This window comes from Macaca nemestrina, chromosome 10 (genome assembly GCF_043159975.1).
Source record: "Macaca nemestrina isolate mMacNem1 chromosome 10, mMacNem.hap1, whole genome shotgun sequence".
Lineage (NCBI taxonomy): Eukaryota > Metazoa > Chordata > Mammalia > Primates > Cercopithecidae > Macaca > Macaca nemestrina.
The window spans coordinates 32057297-32077054 of NC_092134.1; the positions used below are offsets into that span (position 1 = coordinate 32057297).

The 19758-nt window shown below is 40.6% G+C and overlaps 1 protein-coding gene across 8 annotated transcripts in view; it reads right to left on the bottom strand.

The window, feature by feature from the left end:
• The window catches only part of LOC105493844 (anoctamin 4), a 380690-nt gene that overhangs the window by 36623 nt on the left and 324309 nt on the right, over window positions 1-19758 (bottom strand). For all 8 annotated transcript variants that reach the window (XM_011761778.2, XM_071071254.1, XM_011761784.3 and 5 more), the window contains 3 exons: window positions 11867-11949; window positions 7536-7676; window positions 4555-4719 (listed from right to left, as the gene is read on the bottom strand). In XM_011761778.2, the coding sequence (XP_011760080.2) occupies window positions 4555-4719; window positions 7536-7676; window positions 11867-11949 (389 nt within the window). The remainder of the gene's footprint in view (window positions 1-4554; window positions 4720-7535; window positions 7677-11866; window positions 11950-19758) is intronic.

A 19758-nucleotide genomic window follows, 5' to 3' on the forward strand; every position in this document is an offset into this window, starting at 1 on the left:
TCCATCCTATTCACTTCTATTCACTCTATCTTTGAAATATTTATTTTTCAAGACATGGAATAAAATGTAAACTACTAAGTGCCCCTTAACCAGCCATTAAGAGGCATAATATTTCATTAGGACTTAGATGACTTTTGTAAAATAATATAAATTTTATTTTTAAAGTACATACTGTATAAAAGTAAACACATATCATCAAATCCATTAGAAACTTGGCATCTGATAAAGATCTGTTTTTTTAGTTAGCGCTGGATGAATCTAGCAAAAAGTCAGAAATGGGATGTGTGATTTATAATAATTATATTATTTACAAATCAGTCTTTAGCTCTCAAGGTTTTTATATTTAGTTAATAAAAAGTATTAATAATTAATGTCTAAATAATGATTATCTTTGGAAGAAAAGTATGGTCTATATTTGAAGTAGTTGAAAACAATAGACAGCTGTAAAAAGTCTACATTGGATCATGATAATATCTTGCATTGAGTAATTTCAGAAGCCACTGGAGAGTTTACTTCTGAACTGGTCAAAGATATATTACAACCATTAATCTGTCATCCATTATGCTCATAGAAAGGACTTAAAAAATTTTTTAAGATATTCTGATGAAATCATTCAAACTATATTACACATTTGGTTGCCCTCATAATGGAACCCGCGAAACTTCAGGGCATAGGACAGGAGGGTAAGTGTGTGTGCGGGGATGAGATGTCATCAGAGATAGCTGAGGAGGGAAAGGTAACCGGCCCCTGCACAGAGAGGTCCTGGCTGATGCTGCTTTAAGAGTTCTTATGTACACTTTTTCTTTTCTTTCCTTCTCTTTGCTATGGCTTGTCATTCCCTGTTCTCATCAGTATTCTTGTGTTAGCAACTTTATGTTATTCTAGTTTGACGTTGGCTGAAAATCAGAGTACCAAAGATGTTCATGTTGTATCTAAAATAAACGAAAAATCGCAAGGGTCCCTAAGAATAATATGTGTTAGCTTTAGAGTGTGAACTCTACCTCATCCATGTTGGCTAGTCTGAAACACTCTGGGAGAGAAAAGATGTAAAATGTCTCGCAGCCTAGCTCCCAGCATATAGCAGGTGCTTTGTAACACCAGTAGCTACGTAATTTGGCCACTCCCTATGCTCCCGTCTTCATTTTGAATTTGTTTACTTCCTCTTATCTTGGCTGTGTCTTGAAGTAGAGATTGCTGGATCAATGATTTCTAGTTAAATGAAGTGTTTTACTCTGACAACACTGGCACCTGCTCGAAACATATGGGCAAGTGTATATTTACAGATTCGCTTCCTGTACATACGCATTTATTTCTTAAGAAGATGTATAAATTAAATTTTAAGACATTGGAGGAAAGAGATGATAAGAATACAGTAGGCATTAATTCACTGCAGCCTAACCGGATGCAGAACATCTCACCTATGGCTGTTTGCTTAATTTCACTGGGAATCCTTCTCCACCTACAATATGTATTCCACAATTAATACTGAGACCACGTCCTGGTGGGGGGTCGAAAGGGAGAGGTACAGGGAGTGCTAACCATATACTTTCAATCTCCACTTGCTAAGCTGTCACACAAACATCATGTCAAAATGACCAGTAATTGCCCTTTTTTTATTACTTCTGAGTCTTGAAACTTTTTCCTAAAATAATAAAAATTTATTTTATTTTTTTATATATATAAATACACATGTGTGTATGTGTGTGTGTATATATATGTGTGTGTGTGTATATATATGTGTGTGTGTGTGTGTATATATATATTTTTTTTTTTTGAGATGGAGTCACTCTGTCACCCAGGCTGGAGTGCAGTGGCATGATCTCCGCTCACTGCAAGCTCCGCCTCCCGGGTTCATGCCATTCTCCTGCCTCAGCCTCCCGAAGTGCTGGGACTACAAGCGCCCGCCACCACACCCGCTAATTTTTTGTATTTTTAGTAGAGACGGGGTTTCACGGTGGTAGCCAGGATGGTCTTGATCTCCTGACCTCGTGATCCACCCGCCTCGGCCTCCCAAAGTGCTGGGATTATAGGCGTGAGCCACTGCGCCCGGTCAATAAAGATGTTTTATGTATTTTAATACTAATAATGAACTACCTGCATTTAATTAGCTCATTGATTACTAGTTAACCAAGGAATCATAAATTTAATTATTTGTTATTGGGTAGGTTGAATTCTCTTAGGAATCACTCAAGTTTAATTGGTTATGGAACTCAGGATTGTTTAAAGAACTAGAAATGACAAGCTAAATAGATAAACCTGTATGGATAACAGTATTAAATTAGTTGGCCTTTGGAAAATCTTTTTCCAATGATGTAAGCATTTCAGCTTTATGGCCCAGATTTAAGATGCAGTATAAATAAGGATAGGGGAACTATAATTAATTGAACATCTACTCCATGCCTAACAACTGTCCTTGGCACTCTATGTACAATGTTTGACTTATTTACACTACAAACTTTTAAGGTCAGCTTTTAAAATTTTTTTATTTTTCACAGGTCCTTGCTCTGTTACCCAGGCTAGGGTTCAGTGGTGCAATCATGACTCACTGCAGTCGTGAACTCCTAGGCTCAAGTGATCCTCCCATCTCAGCCTCCCAAGTAGCTGAGACTACAGATGTGCCACCTGGCTAATTAAAAAAAAAACTTTTTGGTAGAGATGTGGTGCTGGGATTACAGGCATGAGCCACAGTGCCTGGCCATATTTTTATGTATAGGTTGACCTCAGCGGCTGACCATGTCAGACACTACTTTTGTTCTACAAAAAATAGCAACAACAATTTACAGAGCATCTACTATGTGCCAGGCCCTGTTCCAGACCCTAGGGAATAACAACAGTGAAAAACAAACAAACAAACAAAAATAAAGAAAAGGTTCTGCCCTTATGGGCCTACATTCCAAAAGAAATGGCAGATAATAAACAAAATAAATAGGTAAAATATATAGCATATTAGATGGTGATAAACACTATAGAGAAAACGCAGGCAAGCAGATGGGAAATTGTCAGATAGCAGGAGTGGGCTGCAATTTAAAACAGAGTGACCAGGGAAGCATTTACTAGAGAAGTGACATTTGAACAAAGACTGGAAGGAGGTGAGGGACTAAGCGATGCAGACCCTGTGGGAGGAAAAGGCTCCAGGCAGAGAGAACAGCAAATAAAAAAGTCCTGGGGTGAGAGCATCAAAAGGACCTGTGCGGCTGGAGGAGGTGAATCAGGGTGAGTAAGGGAAAAGATGAGGTCAGAGATGTTACACAGGCCAGATGAGCGAAAGCCTGTGAGGCCACTGTGTAGATGTGTCTTTGCAGGCTTTTACTGTGAGAGAGAGGAAAGCCATTACACCTTGTGAACACAGGAGCCATGTGAACTGACTTACATGTAAGAAGCTCTCTCTGGCTTCCATGTTGAGCCTAGATTGAAGGGAGCAATGTGGAAGCTGGGAGACCAGTTAGGAATCTGCTGCAATAATCTTGGTAAGAGACACTGCAGACTTGGACCAGGGTGGGACTTTGGGATGTGCAGAAAGGGATCAAATTTTGGATACATTTGGACAGCCAGAGAAATAGAGGAGTCCGGGAGAATGCCAAGACTTTTAATCTGAGCAAGTACAATTAGGAAGGCTGTGGGAGGAGCTGATTCTGGAGGGAAGATGGGGAGTTGGGTTTGCAAGTGTTAGGTCGAGATGGTCAAGTAGGCAGTTTAACATGTGAGTTTGGGGATTCAGGAAAGAAATCTGGGCTGAAATATGCTATCTGAAAAAGCCTGGAAATCCACAAAAGCAATATGTACCAGCTTGAGGGTTTCCTTGCAGGGTTATATCAAGGAATGCTTTGGTTTTTGTTTGTTTTTGTGTTTTTTTGAGACAGGGTCTCCCTGTGTCACCCAGGCTGAGTGCAGTGGCCCTGTCACTGCTCACTGAAGCCTTCACTTTCCTGAACCAAGTGATCTTCCCACCTCAGTCCCACAAAGCAGCTGGGACTACAGGGGCGCACCACCATGGCCAGCTAATTAATTTTTTTTTTTTTTTTTTTGTAGAGACAAGGTCCCACTATGTTACCCAGGCTGGTCTTGAACTCCTGGGCTCAAACGATCCTGTGACCTCAGCCTCCCAAAATGCTGGTATTATATGCATGAGCCCCTGTACCTAGCCAGGAATGCTTTGGATACTGTGTATCTTCCTATCACTGATAATCAAAAAGAAACGGGAACCAACATTGCAAAGCTGTGTCACAGGTTCTGAGTGTTCTAAATTCTTTGTCTAAATTTACTTAAGGAGTATACAATATTATCTTATTGGATAAATAAGGGAACTAACGTTCAGAGAGGTTATGTGCTTTGCCCAATCTTATACTGCAGAAAATCCTGGAGTCTAGATTTGAATCAAGACGTTTAAGCACCCAGACCCAAGTGCATCTTCATGCCAGGCACTTTGCTGCCAGGACATCAGTGCTATGAATGGCCCACCTCTCTGAGGCCAGATCCCCTTTAGCAACAGAAAAAAACTACCACTTGCAGCCCACACATTTTGATCCATTTGGTTAGCCACTGCAGCTCACTTACCACGTTCAGCAACATAATGATACAAAAGTTGATGCACACAGCAGTCCCTGTGGTTGCAACCTGAGAGTTATTCCTGATTAACGCCCACTTAAAGGCAGCGAAAGTGCTGACAGTCACCACCCGGTAAATGACGATCCCGAACACAGCAGCAATCACCACGCAGATCTGGCAGGAAGACAAGACACCCAGTGAACCCCTTGGTGGAATGTTACAGGAAGAGGATTCACATTCTTGGAACATCCTCTGATAGGAAAAGGAAGTAACGCCATGGCAGTACTGCTCAAGAGACCACAATCAAATGTACACTTTTCATTGTGGTTAGTACTTTCTCTTGTATTTTTCTATTTTCTTTCTTATTAAAATAAAAGAACTGCATTGCTTGAAAGTTGAGAATCTGTGTAAGCTATGGGGTAACACTTTTTAAGGCAGAATATACACTGAGCAGATGGACAAATATTCATATGGAAATCCTATCATGTCACTTTTTGGTTTAAAATTGTTTATTGGTTTCCTATTATTCTAGGATAAAAGCAAAACCTTTATGCAGCCTGCAAGACCCTCTCTAGCCCCTTTGGGCACCATTCTTCCTTCCTCTGGGGTCCCCACAGCTTCTCTCATTACATCACACGGGTTAAGCACCCTTAATCGTCAAGACTATCCCAATCTCTTGCCGCACACACACACACACACACACACACACACACACACACACACACGGCCTAGTTAACACCTACTCATCCTTCCTCACTTCTCAGCTCAAACACCACTTCATAATAAAAGCTCTTCATGACTCCCAGCCTATTTGTTGTTAGTGTTGTCATATGGTACCCATACCATATGGGTACATCTTTTTTCAGGACACTACTTACAATTTCTAACAATCAGTTTGACTATTCTTAGTCTTCCCTTCTAGAAAGTAAGCTCCATGAGGACAGGGAAGGAGTTTGTTTTGCTCACATGGTTTCTACAACACCTTAGCATAATTACAAGTGCATAGTAAGTGCTCAGTTATTTGCTGTTGAGTGAACCATGTGATAGGTACATATCTTGTTAATCTGATATTCACACAGACTGAAGCATGTTTCCCTGAAGATTTCATGGCATTTGAGAACAATACAGCATATCTTCTTTCTCTATGACATGCAGTTGTCCCTCAGTATCCTCATGAGGGATTGGCCCAGGACCACCCCCCAACACCATGATACCAAAATCCACAGATGCTTAAGTTCCTTCTATAAAATAGTGTAGTATTTGCATATAACCTGTACACAACCTCCCATATACTTTAAATCATCTCTAGATTACTTATAATACCTGATACAATGTAAATGTTATGTAAATAGTTATACTGTATTGTTTAGGAAATAAGTGACATGTTCAGTACAGCTACAACCAACCTTTTTTAAAAACAATTTCCATCTGTGGTCGGTTGAATTCATAAATGCGGAACCCACAGAACACATAGGGCCGACTTTAATGCAAATCTGAGACTCCAAAAAGTTTTGCGACTTTCATTAGGTGATTCATCTAATATTAACATGTCTTAGAGATCTTAACCCACTTAATTATCAAAGGCTAGACTTTGAAGCCAGGTCTCAGGAAGGCCTCTGCTGATCTGGAGATTCCTTTCTTCACAAAAGTATTCCTGTTTTGCATAAAATTTATTTTCTGCTTACTTTTAAGGGAAATATGTTCTAAAAGCTCAAGAACACGTCCTAGCTCAGACTGGCCAAAATAACAATAAAATAAACAAAAACCTGTCCAGATCTTAATTGTAGTGCTATTGATCAGGAGACAGGTAAAAGCTATGCTGAAATTCAGACAAGGATGCCAATAAGGTAGGATGGACAGCTGGCTGGATTCAAAGTCAGAGGACAGATCAGAGCCTTAGCTGAGCTCTCACCCAGCAGTGTGACCTTGGGCAAGTTTGTCCTCTCCATAGCTCCAGCCTCCTGTGTTCCAGATTCCCCATTCATAGAACAGGAAAGCTTAATCTATGTCTATGAGTCTTTGTAAGAAACAATACAATAAATATGAATATGTACATAGAAGGCAAAGCGTGACACAAATGCTTAAAAGCAGTATCTGTAGACAGGCATGGATTTGATTCTTGGCCTGAGCCAAAGAGTCTGGGTAAGCTGCCCAGCCCTTCATCTCCCCAGTTTCTTCACTGGCAAAAGGGAGTAGACTGTCTGGATTTGCTATAGTCTTGTCCTTCCTACTCTAATGGTCTAGGCATATATTTACATACTCATCATTTGAAAAAAGGAAAGGAGGATCCTAATAGTCCTTTATTTTTCTAAAATGACATTTTAGAAACATCTGCATATGTTTTGTTCAGTAATTAAGTGTTAAAGTTAAATTAACAGTGTTAAACTTCATTACTAAGACAGATTTTTAGGAAAAGCTAGAAATTCAGGTCTGTTTTTCAAACTGACATGATCATTAGTGAGTCAGGAAATTAATTTTAGGAGACTAATCTGTCACTAAAAATATACTATAATAAAACAAAATCAGAGCTTATGCATATTATAAAGGTGAGCACTGTTTTACTTACACTGTTTTATACATCTATTTGCTTGGCATATTCAGGGTTATGACAGAGAATATATTTCTTACTGTATGAGCATGGTGAAAAGTTTGAAAAACACTGCTGTAGATCCTGTCTCACATTTTTGACTTCTTTCAGCATCACATATTAGAATATGGCAAGAGGAAAGAACATCAGATTAGAGGGTCTCGGCTCTTAGCTACTTACTGGCTGACTTTGGGCAAGTCCCATAACCTGTTGGAGTCTCAGTTGTTCCATCTGCAATATGGGGATAGCAACACCATCCCTGACCACCAAACAAAGTTACTGTGAGGAATAAATAACAAAGTGCAAAAATATTTTGTAGAACTATGCAAATACCCAGTATGATTACTGCTATTATGCTATAGGTTTGTACTTTATGAAACAAAATTTTTTTAAAGTTTCAAACCATAAAAAATATTCCAGATGCAGAAACGATAAGTCTGCTGCATTTATCTGTAAATGCTTGATAAGGTTCTGGCTTTCCAGAAATTGGATTCATCCGCTCTTTCTTGGAATACTTGGCTTCAAACTGGGGTCGTATTTCTTCCTAAAGGACAAGCAGACACATTTTAATGCACTAAAGAGATGCAAACATGGTAAGAAAAGAAATATCATTTTACCCCACCATAAAACAGAGTCAACAGCTGCCATACTAATTAGTCAACCAATGAAGTCGACTTGGGTGCCCAGGCTTAAATGTTTGAAAATTGGCCACTTGAAGAAAATCTAGGGTGAAGATCAAGATTTACTATCATCAAAAGCAAAGAAATTTGGGCTAACAGTTACATTTATCTGTTATCTTATAAAACTATGCTTGAAGAAAAAAAACCCTGAGAATGGTATTTTAAAAGGGACAAGCTGTCTTGTCCTAATAGTTTGGAACAACTAATAAGCTTTTACTTTTATTACCAGAGAGTGATAAGAAACACCAGGACAAAGAAGCCTTCTCTACAGGAAAATGTTCAAAATCCATTTTGTAAGTTATAATGACAATATAATTCTTAGTTTTCTCCTGCAATTTTGTTTTTTGCATTTTTAGATTTAGTTCACTAAAAACATGGTGAATCTACTTTTTAATAAGTTCCTATAGGAGTCATTCATCTTTAACCAATAGACTTTAGGTATATTCTTAATTCTTAATTGAAAACAACGTAAGCACCTTTCAAAACCAGTTGAAATCAAGGTTCCTCCAATTGTAAATCAAACTGAGATTTTATTCATTTAGCTGAGCCTCCCGAATGTGAAAAGCTTCTGACTAAAAAGCAATTATGGGATTAGGAAAAGGCAATCAGCAAGAGGGGACACTGATGTGGTTCCCGTTAATTAAGCATGCATTATGTTTGAGAGTTTCGGGAGAGGATGGTAAATGAGCAGAAACCCTGCTGAAACAGAGATTGAGTTAATCCAGGCAGAAATGGTCAAGATTCGGATGAAGGTACTGACAGAAAGCAAGGAACAAGCTGACAGAAGAGAGGTCACAGCGAGTGAGCCCAGTTTGGTAGCCGCCTGCCCATGTAGCGTGAAGGGTAGCCTTCACATGGCTCAGCCTGGCTCCTGCCACTGAATTAGCCTAAGGCTGGACTTCCCTCAGGGGCAGGTCACGGGTAAGATCAGCAGGAGATACATTAGGAGCAGGCTCTGACTTTCACTCATTTTAGGCAGTTACACTTGAGGAGATAAACATAGCAGACCCAGAATTTTCTGCTTCTTTGGGAAATTTCCAATTTAATAGGCCATAAGTGTCATTAAGAGCCCTTGAGCTAGTCATCCAAGAACTGAGGTCAATCATGGCTGTGTTCCTGGATGTTTCTGTCCATTTTCATACTGCTATGAAGAAATATCCAAGACTCGGTAAGTTATAAAGAAAAAGAGGGTTAATGGACTCACAGTTCCACATGGCTGGGGAGGCCTCACAGTCATGGTGAAAGGCGAAGGAGGAGCAAAGACACATCTTACATGGTGGCAGGCAAGAGGGAGCATGTGCAGGGGATGTCCCCCTTATAAAACCATCAGATCTCATGAGACTTATTTACTATCATGAGAACAGCACAGGGAAAACCCACCCCTATGATTCAATTACCTCCCACCAAGTCCATCCCGCAACACATGGGGATTATGGGAGCTACAACTAAAGATGAGATTTGGGTTGGGACACAGCCAAACCATATCACTGGGTGTTATAGGCCAAATTGTGTCCTGCTTCCCCCAAATTCATCTGCTGAAGTCCTAACCCCCAGTACTGAATGTGACCATATGTGGAAACAGGTTTTTTTTATAGAGATAATTAAGTTCAAATGAGGTCATTAGGATGGACCCTACTCCAATATGACTGGTGTCTTTATAAGAAGAGGAAATTTGGACACAGAGACACCCAGGGGGAAGACGATGTGAAGACACAGGGAGAAGATAGCCATCTATAAGCCAAGAAGAGAGGCCTAGAACAGATCCTTCCCTGATGGTTCTCAGAAAGAACCAACCCTGTTGACACCTTGGCTTGGACTTCTAGCCTACGGAACTGTGAGCATGTAAGTTTCTATTGTTGAAGCCACCCAGTCTGTGGTACTTTGTTATGGCAGCCCTGACAAACTAACGTGCAAGGTTGCCCCAGAAGGTCTGCAGCGAGTCTGGGTTTTTCTGCACAATAAGGTGGAAACCATGGGCTAGAAGTGAGGCATTTCCACAAGGAATCCCAAGCTGGGAACGGCTATGTATGTAGGCTCCTGTACAAAGGTATGCAGAGTGAGAGGACAATTCAGCACTCCGCACTTTTTATCAGGGGCTGGGAGGACAGAAGGCTCCAGACTTATAAGGGATACATACGTTCCCCAGAAGGGTGCCCACATCAGGGGCCCACCACAAATGCCAACAATGATTGTAGACTGGTTTGGTCAAAGTTACTCAAATAGGGCCACACTTTACAGATAGAAGGGGAAAATTTAGTCCCACTTCTTTTCATTAGAGATTTTTAAAGTCCAAAGGTGAAGTAAACTGCCCAAGGTGATTTCCAGGAAAAAACATTTTCCATCCCACTGGGAACTGTTCCCATGAACACATGTAACCAGAAACAGTAGAATGGTACCACATAAGAGGAAGCTCTGAATGCAGCCCTGCTGCTACCAATAGGTGTCATAGCCTGGGAAGCTTCTTCAAACCTAGAATATATATATATACACACACACACATATATTTATTTATTCGAGACAGGGTCTCACTCTGTCACTCAGGCTGGAGTGCAGTGGTGCAATCTTGGCTCACTGCAATCTCCACCTGCTGGGTTCAAGCAATTCTTGTGCCTCAACCTCCCAAGTAGCTGGGATCACAGGTGTGTGCCACCACACCCAGCTAATTTTTGTGGTTTTAGTAGCGATGGGGTTTCACCATATTGGCCAGGCTGGTCTCGAACTCCTGGCCTAAAGACACAGGGAGAAGATGGCCATCTATAAGCTATCCTCAAATCCTCCTCCTGGCCTGAAGTGGTACCCCCACCTTGGCCTCCCAAAGTGCTGGGATTACAGGCGTGAGTCACCGCACCTGGCCTGGAGAATATTTATAAAAACATGAGAGAAAGCCTTATCAGGAGAACAAGGATTGCTGAAAATCCCAGTATCATGTATCAAAACCTCCTGTTGCACACCTTAAATACATTCAAAACCAAACCAAACCAAACCAAAAAACTACCCAAACATGTTCATGGGAGAAGGGGGACAGGCAGCCATTCAGGAGGCAGAGTTTGAAGAAAACAAACAACAACAAAAATATCTCTCAAAATTACTTCCCCCACCAAGCCTACCACAGGGCTAAAATTCACATCATTCATATTTCTGAAAGATTCCTTTTGACACATGAAAATATACACGTGTTCCCTTCAAGCAAAACACATTAATAGCCATGATCACATTACACATATATGAGTAGTTTATCTGATTTACTGACACAGCAAGGCTCTGAGGAAATGAGACTCAGGAGGGGTAAGAGATAATGAACGAGAGGGAGGAGAGCAGGGCTGAGACCTGGACCAACTGTCAAGGGAAGCAGGATCCAAGAGGGGACCGTGGTGACCACGCCCCGTGTGGGTACTTGAGACTTCCAACAGGAATGGGGGCAAGAAGAGAGTATCAGAACCAGACAGGTCAGGAGGAGCATGATGGACTGCCTAGAAGACGCTAAGGGAGAGTGATGGGACTGAGTCTGGCCCTCCTTGGCAGTTTTGTCTAGAGCTGGCCGTCCATTTAGCCACGTCTCCTAAGGTGGCCGCTTCAGAGTAGATTCTCCTCGGCACTGAACACTTGGTATCATGCTTCAGAGCCTGTGCACACGGGGGCACTGTCCTGGGTGCCGCTCACAGACGCATTGCCTTGGGGTAATTCTCTCGGAAGGATTGCTTCCATGTACCTGGAGATGTCAAATGAATGCTCTTTTTCTGCTGAAGTTAAAGAAAAAAGGATGATTTTTAAGAAAACAAAAACAAAAACAACGACACCACCAATTCTTCTGGTGCCTCTACCTACAAGTGGAATTCTTCACTTAATCAAGGGATTTCATTCCACTAAGGAATCAAAAATTTAAAAAAATTGTCAGTCCCTTTTTCTACTGCTTGACATTTTCTGAAAAGGCAATTGAAAATGCTTTATGAGCACACCTAACTTCCGTCACAGAACAGAGAGTGACGATTCGGGGGGTGTCGTGTGGTTCTGGGTGATTTGCTTTTTAAAACATTCTGAGGTAAATGATACAAACCTCCTCTTCTTCCCAGTCTATCAAATCCCAGTCATAAGCAATTACTGCTCGCCGTCTTTTCCAAAACTCCAAGAAAACTGTTGCTGGAACAAGCAGAGAAAGACAAAGACATTTTTGAATAAAAGTAAAACAAGGCTCTTAACTGTGTCACTGAATAATGAAGCCATTGCCAAGAATGACAGTTGTCAGTGTAAGCATCCTCGAATATCAGAATTTCCAGCTAAACTTCATTTCACAAGGACTACTTTCTGAGAATCACTAAGCTTGTGTCAAACATAATGAAAAATGAGAGATTTCACTTAGAATTAAATTAAGCTGATTTACAAGTTCAGCCAGAACAGACTTATTAGAATGACAAATTCTTACATTCTGGGATGTCAGGATTCAGCAAACTGGATTACTGACATCTATCTAATTGATAAGGATTCATTTTTATTTTATTTTATTTTTTCTATTGCCTAAACATGGGTAAGCAAGCCCTTATTTTTTAAAGTGAGAGGCAAGTAGGAGCAGAAAAGTCAAAATGAAACTTGACAGTTCACATGTAATTGGTAGTGATTTCCTGTCCCTTCAAATCCTCCTCACGGCAAATACCTATGTAAAATATATTTTCCTGTTTTATTGGAAGGAGTCCTGTTGTTTCTCTTTTCTCCAAACCATCTCTTTGTTGCCACAGTGAGGATAAAAGTGGGTAAGTCTATTAAGAACTTTCTCCAGTAAGTGGGAGGTGGCTGGCCTCCCCATGCAGAGAAATCTGGGAGTTATCTTCATTCAGCCAAGGTAATATTCTACTCAATTCCATAAAAGCATATCAACTTAAATGAATTATTGAGCATCATGCAATAAAAGTGAGAGAGAGAGAAAATAAGACACAAGACACACTCCTGCTGCCTTGGAAGGCACAATGCAAATGCAGGGGCACATACACACACACACATACAGACACACACACACTCCCTCACTCACATTTACTCTGAGAATGACTATAAGGATATAACAGACATACCCTAGGAGAGAGAATGGGTGGATATTTCTCTTATGGGCTTTGTCATGCAGTTAGACTTACAGAAGGTAAAAATAAATTAGATATTAGGAATCCATTTCATGACGGAAAGTAAGTATGTACATGGCCATGTCAAAAAATATAATTACTTTCTTCTTTTCTATTCTCCCTTGTTCACACATTACCTCCTCTTTAGTAGCATTCAGACACTGAAGACATATTCTTAAAATAAGTAGCTAGAAAGACAGCATAGAGTGATGGATAAGAGTTCTTGGGCATGCAGCCTAGACAGTCCTAAATTTGAAATCCAGATCAGATACAAGCTGTGCTACTGTTGGCAAATCAATTAACTTTTCAAAGCCTTAATTTCTGGATAAGCAAAAGAAGGAGGGTAATATAGGTCCACAATCCCTTATCTGCAATGCGAAAATTCAAAATGCTCTAAAAATTTTAAGTGCTTTTCCCCCTGAGTTTGGCACAAACTCATCTGGTGGCAAGCCCTGACCTGGACTGATGTGAGGCTACATATAACCTCTATTTATTACCCTTAGTGAGACTTTTCATGTATTAAAAGCAGCCATACTAATGTATTTGAGTACATTAGTATGTACTCCCCAGGCCTCCTGGGACATTTAATAATATATGGTATATTCAGTACCTTTCTAAAATCTGAAAGATTCTGAGTAGTTACAGTTATTAAGGAAGATACACCTAAAATAATCAAATGTCTTATTCTGGAAGATAGAAATTAAAACAAATATATGTGTTTATTTGTGTCAATGCTGAGCAGCTATTTTCGACTGGAGTCCTTCCAGTGAGTCTGGCTGTCTCAGGGATCCCCAAAGCCATCCCCAGGTTTGATTTACTAGGAAGATTCACAGGACACAGAATACAGTTGTACTGATGGCTAAGATTTATTACAATGAAACACTATAAAGCAAAATCTGCAAAGGGAAAAGGTGCCTGGAGCAAAGTAGAGAGGAAACAGGACAAGCTTCCAAGAGTCGTCTCCCAGTGAAGTCACACAGGATGTACTTAATTCCTCCGCAACGAGCTGTGACAACACATGTGAAATGCAGTTTGACAGGGAAGCTGGTTAGAAACTCAGTGCCCGGGGTTTTTATTGGGGGCTGGTCACATAGGCACCAGCTGCCTAGCACGTACTAAAATTCCAGAGTTCTAGGAAGAAAGCATAAATTGTATTGTTTGCACATGTAGTTTATGCATCACGTGTTATTCTTAGCAGTCAGGGTGGCGGAAACTGTCTTGAAAGCCAAGTTCCCAGATACCAGCCAATGGCCACCCTTGCAAGCAGGCCTTTCTAAAGCAGGCCTGCTGTATTAACTCTTTTCTGCACGCTTGCCCTGTCCCTCACCAAACTGTCTTTGCACAGAGTCCCCGGGGTCTTTCCTCTATCAGGTCCTCTAGCCCCTCAAGTAAATGCCACTTTATAAAGACTTTCCCTCCTTGGTCTCTAGAGTCTCCCTGTCCTTGAAGAGACAAGTGGCCCAGCTCCTGAATATGTGGCTATTTTCCATAAAAATTCAGGAAGGTACCCCCATGGGCACAAAGACACTTGATGAGGGACCATTCTGGGACAGCCTCAGGCCACAGGATTCACATCCAGTCTGTCTTACTGGCAGCTGCTGCTCTCACTAAGCCCTATCAACCCTCTATGGTTCTCATCTGAGGGAAGTGACTTCTAAGATGAGCCAGTGGCTGTCACAATTAGTCCATCACCCTTCCTCAGGATTCCTGCTGAATCCTGCCTGGAGGACACAGAGATTCTAACCATTAATTCCCTGTGTTGGTCTGTTCAGGCTGCTGTAACAAAATACCATAAACTGGGTAGCTTATAAACAATAGAAATTTATTTCTCACTGGTCTGGAGACTGGGAAATCCAAGATCAAGGCACCAGCAGATTTGGTGTCTGGTGAGGGTCGCTTTCTGGCTCATAGATGGTACCCGCCAGCTGTGCCCTTATACAGTGGGAGACGTAGCCAGCTCTCTGGGGTCTCTTTTATAAGTACAATAATCCAACCATGAGGGCTTTGTCTCATGCCCTAATCACTTTCCAGAGGCCCCCCTTACTAACACCTTCACCTTAAAGAATAGGATTTCAACATATGAATTTGGGGGGACATAAATATTCACACTATAATATTCCCTTCTTTGGCTAGTAATCCTCTCCCTTCCTCCATTATAGTACTCAAGAGGAAGAGAAGAAGAAATTAGCTGCTTGTGCAACTGTCATTCCCTTGTCGGTGTTTTTTGTGTGAAATGCCCATTCATCTGAGGAAGAAGAATCTGCTTCTATCTGTACCTATGAAACGTAACCAAACCAAGACACGTTGTCTCTTTTCAAGGCAAAGTTCCAATCCCTCATTACGCCATAGTTTAAACTCCCTCCTCTGAATACTCACAGCCTTGGGAGCCCCTGCACTTTCAGGGTGCCTAGTTATACAGTGTCTTATGTCATGAGTTCACACTTTCTTGTCTCCTTCAAAGCTGGTTTATGCTATACATATTTTTGTTATGTATATATATCTATCTTTATGTTTTATATAAATATATATGTGTGTGTGTGTGTATGTGTATATATATACACACATATATATTTCTCTTACACCACCTGGCACCATAAGTTTGATTAAAAAGTGTATTTCTTTTATGGCTTTATTCTCAAAAGACGAAATTCCTAAGAGTTTTGTCAAGGTTTTATTTTTCTTTTGGTACATGGAACTCTTTCTGCAAGAATTTCCTTAGCTAAAGCATCAGCACGCTTAGCCTTACTGCTGGCATTTTGAACTCCTTAGATTCCAATCTATCATTTTATGTTGCTAATGATTTCTCTAAATCCAGATCCAACCAGGTGTCCTGGGAATCAGTGGAGCCACATTGCCTGTAGAATAAAATCTGTTAGCGGCTCAGGATGCAAAGCTCATAAGCCCAACTTGCTCTGCCCTGACTTGCACCTCAGACTCCAGGCTAACTCACTAACACTTTCACACATGAGCTGTTTTATACTTTTTCAGTTTTGCCCACACCATTTCCTTAGCTAGTAATGTTTTTTCCTATTTGGGTCCACCTGGTCAACTCCCACCCTCACTTTCAGGTTTAGCCCCATGTGTTCCGTAACTACTCCCCCTGAATCATCCCTGTGCACCCATGCTGAGTTGTGCACACAACTCTAGGTCAGCACTAATCACACCATTCAGCACTGTAAAAACAAAACCAATACAAACCCAAACCTGGATCATATCTCTGACTAGTTTGTGGACTTCTTGAGAACAGAGCTGTATCTTAGTTGTCTTTATACCTTCAGAGTCTAGCACAGCAACTGGCACACACAGAGGCTCAGTAAATGCATAAATGAAATGCTGTCCTGAGAATGAAAGCAAATGTGGAAAACTATTCTAAATTTTCTAAGTATTTTCATATGCTTATAAGAAATTAAGATATGAATTTGAAGAATATGCAGCTATATTTTCTGAATGCCTTACATATCAGGGCCCATTAAATAACTTAATAATAATATCAAAGTTTGAAACTTCTTATGCTTCTCTTTTGTCTTGCAATGAAAGCGTGATTCTGTTCTATCACTCCCATTATTTGGTTGTATGGACCCTGCGGCAGAGACTACCGACTGTCCTCTAAGATTCTTTCTTTCTTTCCTCCACAATAAAATGATTGTTGCTGAGAATATGGTTGCCTATGTATATTGTATTTCCCAGATACCCTTGCATTAGATGTGACCAAAGGATAGTTCTTAGCAGTGAAATATGAGCACAGGTGATATGATGTGTAGTACTTGCCTGTTGACTTCTTAAAACATCGCGGGATGCTTTTTCCATATCCACTTTCCCCTTCTGGATGGGTAGAACCGAGGTGACCCAGTGAGACTGTGAAAGTGACGACAAGGTCTGGGGATATGGGAAAACAGCTCTTTTGTAGGAACATGAGTCCCTGAGTGATCATGTAGAGTGGAGTTGTCTGCCAGCCTGGAATGCTCACTTCATGCTTTTATATACGATAGAAATTAATTTCTGTGTTTTTTAACGCCACTGAATGATGTTAGGCCTTTGGGCTACAGTGATCTAACCTTATCTTAACGAACACAGGCACTTTACCTTAACGGAGACGAAGTCACCGGGTCACTGAGACACTGCATTGAAGGCATGAAGGTGAAGCAACCTGTCTACCATTTCCCTCACAGATCTTAGAAAAGGACACTCTCAAGCCACAACATCCAACACTCGATTAATTGTATTTACAAGACAGAGTTTCACATGCTTCTTCCACTCCATTTTCTACCTTCACCTTCACCATGTACCTACCTACTCAAAAATAAAAATAAAAATAAAAACCTACTCACGAATAAAGTTCACCTGAGGTGTTAATGCCAGTCCCAAATAGCAATTTTCTTACAACGTTAGTGGACATAATAGGAAAATCTGAGGATTCCACTCTCTAAGCAAAGGTAGGATCAGGGGTAGTGTTCAGGTAGGTTAGTGTTCAGATACTGGGACACTCTTGGATCAGAATCACAGACCGTTGAGAAGGGTGTCTCATGAAGCCCATCACGGACACAAAAGGGACAGGACTGAATGTTCTTCAGGCCACACCCTATTATTTTCTTCTTTTTTTAAAATTATACTTTAAGTTCTAGGGTACATGTGCACAACGTGCAGGTTTGTTACATAGGTATACATGTGCCATGTTGGTTTGCTGCACTCATTAACTCGTCATTTACATTAGGTATTTCTCCTAATGCTATCCCTCCCCCTGCCCCTCACCCCACGACAGGCCCTGGTGTGTGATGTTCCCTGCCCTGTGTTCAAGTGTTCTCATTGTTCAATTCCCACCTATGAGTGAGAACATGCAGTGTTTGGTTTTCTGTCCTTGTGATAGTTTGCTGAGAATGATGGTTTCCAGCTGTAAAGGACATGAATTCATCCTTTTTTATGGCTGCATAGTATTCCATGGTGTATATGTGCCACATTTTCTTAATCCAGTCTATCATTGATGGACATTTGGGTTGGTTCCAAGTCTTTGCTATTGTGAATGGTGCCACAATAAACATACGTGTACATGTGTCTTTATAGTAGCATGATTTATAATCTTTTGGGTATATACCCAGTAATGGGATTGCTGGGTCAAATGGTATTTCTAGTTCTAGATCCTTGAGGAATCACCACACTATCTTCCACAACGGTTGAACAGTGTAAAAGCTTTCCTTTTTCTCCACATACTCTCCAGCATCTGTTGTTTCCTGACTTTTTAATGATCGCCATTCTAACTGTTGTGAGATGGTATCTCATTGTGGTTTTGATTTGCATTCCTCTGCTGGCCAGTGATTGATGAGGATTTTTTCATGTGTCTCTTGGCTGCATAAATGTCTTATTTTGAGAGTGTCTTTTTGTATCCTTTACCCACTTTTTGATGGGGTTTTTTTTTCTTCTTCTTCTAAATTTGTTTAAGTTCTTTGTAGATTCTGGATATGATATTAGCCTTTTGTCAGTTGGGTAGATTGCAAAAATTTTCTCCCATTCTGTAGGCTGCCTGTTCACTCTGATGGTAGTTTCTTTTGCTATGCAGAAGCTCTTTAGTTTAATTAGATCCCACTTGTCAATTTTGACTTTTGTTGCCATTGCTTTTGGTGTTTTAGTCATGAAGTCTTTGCCCATGCCTATGTCCTGAATGGTATTGCCTACGTTTTCTTCTAGGGTTTTATGGTATTTTCTTAAATAGAATAATTATTATCAATTTAAAATAAATTTGTGGCAGGCTGCTATATATTTACCAAAATGATTTCTTAGCCTCCTCATCATAGTTCAATTATATTTTTGCAGCCTTTATCTCAGATGCGTCCACAAACCAAGTTTAGGCTGATGGAAAGTAAGAAGTGATATATGTCATTTTTGGACAAAGATTTAAGAAGTAGGTATATCTTCCCTGTGCTCCCTTTATACTTTAGCTGAATGAATAGAGAGAATGCTGAAGATCCAGAAGGGGATGCAGCCACAAGATGGAAGGAACTCATCCACCCATATGAATAATCATAAGGAAAACCATCTGCCAACCAGGAACATCTGACTGGGCTCTATCAAACACCAGGTTGTGATGTTTGTGTATTATAGCAGCTAACTTTACTCATCCTAATACAGGGTTTTTCTGGAAAACATAGCAAGGATTAATATTCTGCAAATAGGGAGGAAAAAACACTGTACCATTCATCACGTTACTAAGGCATTTAGACAGAATTATATACAGTAAAAACTCCCCTTTCAGATGCATATCTTAGGTTCCAAGGAAGGGTTAAAATGCTGTACCTTTTTTCATTTAATTTTTTTTTTTTTTTTTTTTTTTGAGACGGAGTCTCACGCTGTTGCCCAGGCTGGAGTGCAGTGGCGCGATCTCGGCTCACTGCAAGCTCCGCCTCCCGGGTTCCCGCCATTCTCCTGCCTCAGCCTCCTGAGTAGCTGGGACTACAGGCACCCGCCACCGCGCCCGGCTAATTTTTTGTATTTTTAGTAGAGATGGGGTTTCACTGTGGTCTCGATCTCCTGACCTTGTGATCCGCCCGCCTCGGCCTCCCAAAGTGCTGGGATTACAGGCTTGAGCCACCGCGCCCGGCCTCATTTAATTTTTAAAAAAATTTTTGTGGGTACATAGTAGGTATATATATTTATGGGGTACATGAGATATTCTGCTACAGGCACACAATGCATTATAATCACATCATGGAAAACTGGGTATCCCCTCAAGCATTTATCCTTTGTGTTACAAACAATCCAATTATATTATTTTAGTTACTTTAAAAAGTACAGTTAAATTATTATTGACTATAGTCTCCATGTTGTGCTATCAAGTACTAGGTCTTATTCA